The 10,000-nt window shown below is 32.9% G+C and overlaps 1 protein-coding gene across 3 annotated transcripts in view; it reads right to left on the bottom strand.

Moving 5' to 3' along the window:
* The window catches only part of LOC137631610 (calcium-activated chloride channel regulator 1-like), a 136,030-nt gene that overhangs the window by 47,560 nt on the left and 78,470 nt on the right, over positions 1 to 10,000 (bottom strand). For all 3 annotated transcript variants that reach the window (XM_068363478.1, XM_068363477.1, XM_068363476.1), the window contains exon 2: positions 1 to 392. This exon is cut by the window's left edge and continues 160 nt beyond it. In XM_068363478.1, coding sequence (XP_068219579.1) covers positions 1 to 392 — 392 coding nt within the window. The remainder of the gene's footprint in view (positions 393 to 10,000) is intronic.

Below are 10,000 nucleotides of genomic sequence, written 5' to 3' on the forward strand. Positions count from 1 at the left end.
GGCATGTATAGAGGGTCCCCCGCGTGCCCTGCTTCGGAAAAGAGACCCCATCGGTACTTGCCCCATTCCCCGACCAAAATACTGGCCGCTCTGGAGACGTGACTAGCGGAGCTATTGGCAGCTTCCAGAAATCCTACGCCCATGTAAATATAGTCTCCTGGCTGGCCGCAGCCTCGGCTTTGCTGAGTCCAAGGGGAATCTCCAAACACTGGGTGGGGAGCTCCAAGCTTGATGTGAGGTGGATGGGTTGGTATCGGAGGAGGGTTGGGGGAGGCATGGGGCACGCACGACCTTGTTCCCCAGTGACGAGGGTATATAACTGAGGCGGATCTGAGGGACATCATCCCTTCAGTAGCCAAGTAGAGAGCTTCTGACCACGATGTTAGCACCATCTGACAAGGAGAGAGAAAGTACAGTTAGATAATAATTATTGAAAATCCTGTTGGGCCATGTATATTGTACTACCATGTTTTATTTCAATCTGCAATTCTAATTAATTATTTATACGACTCTAAAAACTACTGCTCCATCGGTTTTCAGCTATATTATATTCACCACCACAGCTTTGGGGCACAATAGAAGACTAATTAATGGATACTCTTTAAAAAACATACACTGGAATAATCCGAGAATCTACATATTCTTTGATATGGCAAGAGCATCAACACCTCTTGACCTCATATTAATTCATATACTGTATGCATATACTATGCTATCCACTTTTATTTTAAACAAATCTCTTGCATTTTATATATATATATATATATATATATATGTATATATATGTATATATATATATATATATATATATATAATGCCAACATACTGAACTTTTAGTGCTACCTTTTAAAGTAGAATAAGGCGTATGGTGTATAAGAGCTATATATATATATATATATATATGTATGTATGTATATATATATATATATATATATAGAGAGAGAGAGAGAGAGAGAGAGAGAGAGAGAGAGAGACCTGATTCAAACAATACGTCGTTCCTATTATACCTTCCTTACTTTTTTCTGAGCTTTCAATAACAAATAAAAGCAATTAGCATTTCGGACTGTTGATACCTGTTCTGTGCACACTGGTATCGACCTGTCGCGAGTAAAGAGTGATTTGTTTATGTAACTATTGCTTTCTGTTGTGCAAATATTGCATTTGTTGATCACTGCGCCCCCCAACTACCACGCAAAATAAAAGACTGCCAGACGGGTAACATAGCTCCTTCGTCCAGGTGAAATTGTTATGGTCTGCTAACGTTAAACTTCAAAGGAAATACGACATATATACATATGTATCATTTTTCTCCCTATGTGAAATCAAGCTCCCTTTATTCATTAGTAGTAACAATGGGGGAATTCATACAACAGATGCCATAAAGGCTCAGCTATACCAACTCCAGTAGGAACGTGGATTATAAAAAAATGTGGGACGCCCACTTGCAATTACACGTCATAATTAAAACGGTGCTGCCTGTGGAGGCGAAAAGTAGGAATCCCACGATCCTTGAGGACTTTTCCTCAGGAATGGAAAATTAATTTGTGAGTATTCTCCAACCGATTTCCCTAATGGAAAATACCAGAGGCGCTGAAGAAAAAAGAAAGTCTTGAATTCAGGGAAGGAAAATTTAGAAATGATACAGAATAGTTTGAAGAGGACTCATATCTTGTAACTTAATTATTTGGCATCAAATAATCTCTACGGATCTTATCATCTCTTTTTTTATATCTCTTTATTTTCTTGTCGAGCGAGCACTACTTATGCTAATGAAGCCTGAAATTAGTGAAATGAAAATAATATCAGGAAGAGGACGAGCTTAGACGAAATTATATTAAATGATTTACGGAACATGTCTTATGATTGCATGGATGTGTTGAATGTGTTGAACTTGCCCTCTATGTGTGTATATATATATATATATATATATGTATATATATATATATATATATATATATATATATACAAAAAGTGAAGTTTCTGTTCCCTGCGCCCTATTGGTTTTTTCTTTTAACTTGACAATTGCTTGTTCTCATTCACTGCTCGGTGGACCTGTGGTCGATAGTCTGGGATAGGACTCAACTTCAAAAATTCATCCACCACTCACAGCAGTGGCAGGGCCATGTTTCTATGGATTCTATCTAACCTGAGGAAGATTTGAGCTCAGGTACACAAAGTGGAAGGTTTTGACTTTAAAACGACACTTTTAGTTGGACCTGGAGAAAAAGAAAATAATAAAATCGAAATTACCATATTTGTAGTTTTTAGTTCTGAAGCTTCTGTTGAGAACATTAACGCTATTATTTGCTTAATGCACCAACGCAACACACCGTTCACTATTATCTCTCCCACATTCTTGTAGCTAACTCAATACTAAGGCCCTTTCTTTGTATTGGGGAATATAATTTCCTATATTTCTTTCAAAGGTACTTGCACGCACGCACAAACATACTAACACATGCTCACTGGTTTTCATTTGCAAAATAAGTTTGAAGTCTAGAAATTTGCACTTTAACACTCGCTTTGTTTTTCTTTTTTAAATGATATTGGTTATATATGCTTACCAATCTCATTTACACCTGAAAATTAATTGCAAGCTACATAAATGGAGAGATACGTGAATTCATACATACAGCAAATAAGACTTGTAATGTGTAGTTTTTTTATACTCAAAACAAATATCGAAACAAACAAAAGCAATGATACTGTATTAAAAAAAATTGCAGGGGAACTCATATAACATTTTCAGATGCAATTGTATCCATCTCGCTGTTTCCGTTTTCCAATAATTCTGACAGAGGGGTTAAATGTGATCACTTGATTGCAATATGGGGATTTCGCACATATTTGCCATTTCGTATTGTTCGTTTTTTCTTTTTATAGGTGTTGCACCATATATTTAACTTTATCAGTCTGCAGGTTACTTGTTTGTTTAATTAATTTGGTGGAATATAATGACTATTTTGTATATTAGTAAGGCTGAGAGGGGCAACTTATCATGTTAATAAAAGCTTCCATCAATAAATTGGTGAAGTTCGATACCAATTACCAAATTTTTAGGAGAATCGTGGAATGAATAAATACTAAAATGATGTCCTATGAAACAGGAAACTATGAAGTGTACTTTAAACTCTCCATTCTGGAAAAAAAAGACATACTCTGTAGAATTTTATCGTCGCATATGTACCTTTTCATTATTTTATTATAGAATATAACATATACATTCGTCATATTAGAATTAGATATTATATGCAAGGGGTATATTACTATGTATCCCTGGATATCTGATAAACGTAGTTAATATGTGTTTTTGATAGAATAAATCATAGATTCATTTATGGAGCGTTTTGTAATGATATGCGTCCGACTCATAATTTATGGAATAGTCAAAATGTACGCAAAGGAGAATTCGAATTGAATGTAAGCTTTTGCAAATCTAGCTTCATCGTCATGCCATTTTAAAAAGATGGCTAGCAGTTCAACAGTTAGATACATGTATAAATTGTGTAATTTGGTTAACGAAGAATATTCTTATGACAAATTTAGATTCTATCACTTTTTATGGGTATCCATTGAAGTATTGAACAATTTTGCATGAAGTTAGCTTTATACAATCATTTGAACATATGAAAAGGTTTCGTTAGTTTAAGAAAATCAATTGGAAAAGTAAGGATGCATGAATATATTATACGTATAAGTATCCAATCATATCTTAATTTGTTTGCCGTTCCAGGACACGTGTTTCCAACGTAGGTCCTAACAAGTTGAGGACCACCGCCTTTTATATCAGCAGTCCTTAATCCCAACATAATTACTACATTAGAGTTCAGACTGCATTTGAATTTAATTAGTAGTTCGTTGGTGTACCTGTTTGAGGTTGAAGTGAATATACATGAAAACCATACTGATTGCTAAAGCAGTTACAGATAATATATACTGATATACTTTATTACATTAGAAACTAACAAATGCTCAGTACATATAGATACATGTACGTACACACGCACACACACACGCACACACACACACACACATATATATATATATATATATATGTATATACACACACATATATATATATATATATATATTTATGTGTGTGTGTGTGTATGTGTGTACGTACACATATTATATGTACTGATTATTTAAATGTATGTATATATATATATATATATATATATGTGTGTGTGTGTGTGTGTGTGTACGTACACATATCTATATGTACTGATTATTTGTATATATATATACTATATATATATATATATATATGCACTTAAACGAGTTTGTTCGTATAACATATCTTTTCACGCTTGTGCATAAAATTTGTAAAAAAAAAAAAAAAAAAAAAAAAAAAAAAGTCCTTATATTTTCAAGATTATATACCACGTTGAAATATCAGTGTGAGATCTCAAAAAATCATAGGCACACCTTTACTTTAAGAACAGGAAAAAGTAGGAAAGTACGGGGAAAAGAGAAAACCCACACAGGGAAAATAAGATCACTGATCCGACCAGAGGGCCTTATAATCAGGCCGGAGATGCGCGAGCAAACAATATCTTTGACACAAAGCCTTTTGAACCCCAAAACAGAACGGAACCCCTGCGAGAAAACCCTTTGTGGCTTCCAGAACTCATGCAGGGGGGATGTTAGCTCATTAGGTGCAACCCGTGGCCAGAGAGAGAGAGAGAGAGAGAGAGAGAGAGAGAGAGAGAGAGAGAGAGAGAGAATATCAGTTCCTCTCAAAGACAATGAATTTGCGGGGGAAGGAGAAAAATGGAAGAATACTGTTTTTCTCGCAATATTATTTTGCAGGTAACATTAATATCTCTTTTATATAGTGTATAGAATATGATCTCTGGTTGTGACATGCAGGAATGACAAGCTTGATAGTTCTGTCAGAATTATTATTATTGGAAAAAGATATTTATTGTTTAATTTTTACAAGGAAATAGATGAATACTTGATATGGAATTTGCATAGGTTGTGAATAAATCTTGATATGGAATTTTCATAGGTTGTGAATAATTCTTGATATGGAATTTTCATAGGTTGTGAATAATTCTTGATATGGAATTTGCATAGGTTGTGAATAAATCTTGATATGGAATTTTCATAGGTTGTGAATAATTCTTGATATGAGAATTTGCATAGATTGTGAATAATTAGCAGAGTACTAATTCATTAAATTCGTTATGGACGCAAATAGTAATTATAACACCAAAATACATCATAACTTCAGCTTATTTCGTTTGATTGTACTTCTAAACCTTTGATTTTCCTGTCTTCTTGACAAGAGACAGCAACAAATTTTTCATGTTGAAATTATTTTTCACATGAATAAAGCAATGTGTATTATTAATTATTTAATACGTCCTCTCTCTCTCTCTCTCTCTCTCTCTCTCTCTCTCTCTCGTTAATGGTTGAGCGGGACACTTTTGTTTCTCGGCCAAAGATTTTCGATAGAGACGGAGAACTAAGTCTGCTTTCTAGAACATGTTACTGAATATATATCTCTGCCCATTAGTGAATTCAGTTTTCTCTTCATTTTTAATTTGTGAAACATGGCATATTTCAGTTTCGGTTGAAGAAAATTATGACAAAGAAGAAAGTGTATGCAGTTTTGTTTACAATACAATGAAGTTTGTATCTTAAGAGAAATCAAAATTATTAAAGTAACTAAAGTATCATGTCCTTCATTTATCCTCTTTTATATCCCTTCGGTGTTTGAATCCACATCGATTTTATATATATATATAATATATGTGTGTGTGTGTGTGTATATATATATATAGATATCTATCTATCTATCTATCTATCTATACATACTTATATATATATATATATATAGGCCCTTCTATATCTTAATTACTGTAACTACCCGAATCTTTCTTTTTTTAAGGAGAAATCCTATTCGTAATCCTTGTACTTCTCCTGGATATATTTTACCTTATAATATAATATTGATTATTCATGTTAAGCTCCATCATTTTTCCGTATGTAGTTTATATAATGTTTTAGTTGTTTTTAATCATAGCTAAAATTATCTTATACCTCATGGTAATTTAAGTAAATTTTGACATTATATTTACTTTTTTTTTTTTTTTTTTTTTTTTTAAGAAGCTTACTTTTACATTGATAGATGAAGGGTAGCTATTTGAAGAAAAAGATAAAACATGCTTTGCTGTTATCTTGTGTTTTAATGCACAAACGATAATTATTTATGGACCTATTAATGCGAATATTTTATACCTGGAAGGTACTTGATCTGTATATAGTTGAAGGAAGATTTATGACGATGTAATTTGAATAATTAGTACCATAAAAGTAGTGGATCCCTATGCAAATGACATGTTATCCGGCAACAAACAATTTTACCCAAAACACAATGGTTCTTAGTTTGCATTTAGTGGATTATAGTTCACATAAAATAACACACATCAACATTTATTTTAAGGAATCTAGTTTTATTTTTGTAACAGTAATCGAATTCAATAAATCATAATGGAGGTCTTACTGGAAAAATAAACAGTTTCAAGTATTTCTACACGATAAACATGATGTTTAGTAGCGTGAAGTTGTTAATTATTTATTGTGAACAAAGCTCACCCTTATATGCTATATAGTAATTTAGTTTAAAGTAAATGGAGGTATAATTAATACATATGTATACCAGTGAAACGCATCTAGTTACAACCAACTAATTTACATGAACTTTATACGACAACAACATCCCTGTGCTTCTTGTGTTTCAAGTCTCTCTCTCTCTCTCTCTCTCTCTCTCTCTCTCTCTCTCTCTTTTATACATGCTTGAAGTAAAGACATTTAATATTGTTTCCAAAACATAAGGAATAACAGAGAGAGAGAGAGAAAGAGAGAGAGAGAGAGAGAGAGAGAGAGAGAGAGAGAGAGAGAGGGGGGGGGGGGTAAAATATGTTTCTTTTGAAGAACTTTGTTTTATGTTCTCGTTTAACTAGATTTCAACGATTTATGCAGAGCTGAGCTCTGGATATTTCAGTGTAGAAGATGAAGAACGCGAAATTACTATACATGAAAAATGTGCATTTGGAGGTTCAACATTTTCGCAGACTTTTCTCTAATTTATTAATCTATCCATTTCTTTTTCATTCCTAATTATTATTATTATTATTATTATTATTATTATTATTATTATTATTATTATTATTATTATTATTATTAACTAAGCTACTTTAATAGTTGAAAAGCAGGATGCTGAAAGCCCAAGGAATCAAGAGTGTGGAAAGGAAATGTAGAAACTACGAATAAACAAGTAATAATAAAGATAGAATTTAATTTGAAGACCAGTAACAACATAAAAAAAGATCATTCATATATAAACTATGAAAAGAGACCAAAGTCAACCTGTTCAACTGAAAATAAGATATACCCAGTTTTTGTTTTATTTCATGTTTTCGTGTAATACCACATATTTCAAGGCTTAAAGTCACAGCATCATGTGAACCTAGCTGTGATCGAAAACTCAAAATCCGTGTTCCTGGCTAGTTCTACTGAGAAAGACAGATAGGTAAATATGGTGGAAGGAACGTGATCATAGACCCAGTTATAAAAGGAGCAGGCCTACAATGACAATCATGGAAATTATATGTTAAGTGACCTCTGGCTCATAGATTACCTTGGTCGTCAATGCGATATATTTCTTTTATGGTACTCATGGGTACAAGTTGCGAGGGAAGGACTAATAAGATTACTGTAGATGATTATAAGCAATATCTTCCTCTCTGGTTCACTTACTACTTAGGTGGTGCCTACTTACTTTCTGATTACCAATTCACCATTAGTGTCTAGGTGATGTAGGAATAATAAAAGTATTTTAGACCATATATCCTATCTCTTATATTGAATTGAAGCTATTTGGATTTTTTAAACTTTCAAATGAGTTATTATTAACAATGTTGTTGGCTGTATAGATAATGATATAATTAAAGTTGTTTTCTTGTTTGATTTTTGTTTTCATTTCACACTGAGTAGTTATTTTAATAATGTTTTTTTCATCTCTTGATTATTTATGGTAATAGTGAATTGATCTCTGAATAAGATAAAGGTCCTACTACAAAATTACTTTTAATATCATGTTGCTACGCATAATCTCTTTCTTTTTATCTAAAACACTTGTGTACGGAAGTTGTGTACGGAATAACAACGCGGAAGTTGTCTTACGTCACATAATTCGATTTTGAAACCTGCCGTCTTTCATCCGTGGCAACAAGATTGTTTGTCCGAAAATTACACGCTACAGTTCATCATACTCCTTCCTCTTTGTGCAACATGAAGTTGATGATATCTCTAGTGGAAGCCAGAATTGGATTAGGCAATAGCGTTTGATGCGGATAATATCAACTTCCAGAAAAATTTAGGTATAATTAATTGATCAGCTTGTCTCGTGTTGTACTGCTTTCCACTGATCTGTTAGGCGATGGAAATAAGGACAAAAATGACTATTACACATAACTACTAGAAATCAAAGCATTGATGGTATGCTTTCCTATAAATCTCCACAGATGATCGGTGGCTACATAGTTCAATGACAGCCAGTGAGTCTACTGTGCAGTGCAGTTCTTTTTTATTCAAGAGAGTTACCATTTGCATTTTATTCAAGTGACATGATATTCGGCTATCAAGGGGAAACTATTTACTTTCCGTTTACTGCAGAAGTATGATATGTCCTTCAAGCAGTAGAGCCAGATGTTTTTACCCTCTTTGCAACTGCTACTGTATGCTATATATTCCAGTTCATCATATTGTTTCTTGATTATTTTACCGTTTTTCTTCAATATCAACCTTTATCTTTTCAAAAGCTTTTTTTTTAAATTCTTTCGATCTCATCACAACCATTTGATTGCATTTATTAGTTGTACCATGTCTGTGTGCATACTTATGATAACAGATTATAAACATCAACGATATTTAAGTTCATGCATTTCATTGCATATCAGTGTTTATCACCTAAATATGACTTTAGAGTTAAAGGAACGGTGACATAGGTACGACAATGATGGTCAGTCTGATTCCAATTCTCAATTTTCATCATCATGGATAAATCCTTTTTCATGATTAAGCTCATTCCTCATTATTTGACCTGGAATTCTATCTTCCTCGGTGTTTAAAGTATAGTTTGACAAACAATCCCCACCAATAGTCAAATTCCCTATCTTCCAAAAAAAGTTAACTATCACACTCTGTCAACAAGGTTATCTGAATTCCTTGAAATTTCTCCGAGAATAGAAATCGCATTTATATGCTGAGGTTGATTTGACCATTTATACATTACTGGGAATTTTCCCGAGAAAATATAAATAGCACAGAGGCGTGTTCAATGAAAGCCGACAATAATATAGGGACGCAGGTGAATCTCCAGACAAGAGCATAATAAAAAAATATACGCTCCATCAATGCATATTATGTATAAGCCGCTGATGAAATTGGAGATAGTTTTTCAATTTAATTTAAGTTTTTCATAGTTTATATAGGAAATATTTATTTTAATGTTGTTACCGTTATTTTTCATAGTTTCTTTTCCTTACTGGGCCATTTTCCCTGGGCTTATAGTATCCTGCTTTTCAACTAGGATTGTAGCTTAGCAAATAATAATAATAATAATAATGATAATGATAATAATAATAATAATAATGATAATAATAATAATAATAATAATAATAATAAAATGATGATGATGATGATGATGATGATGATGTAGTAGTAGAAGATTAATAGGAATAAATTAGGGCATACAACAATTCATATATTAAAAAATAATACGCATATGTATATATGTTAGTCGAAATGCTGTAGGTATGCATCATGTATCAGCACCGATAGAAAAGGAGAGAGTGAGAAAGGGAGTGGTTTGAATATACGTTTATTTATTTGTGGAAATATGAGTATGTACGCGGAGATATATCTCTGAGAGAGAGAGAGAGAGAGAGAGAGAGAGAGAGAGAGAGAGAGAGTAAAAGCAAAGGAA

The sequence above is a fragment of the Palaemon carinicauda genome, chromosome 40, assembly GCF_036898095.1.
Source record: "Palaemon carinicauda isolate YSFRI2023 chromosome 40, ASM3689809v2, whole genome shotgun sequence".
Lineage (NCBI taxonomy): Eukaryota > Metazoa > Arthropoda > Malacostraca > Decapoda > Palaemonidae > Palaemon > Palaemon carinicauda.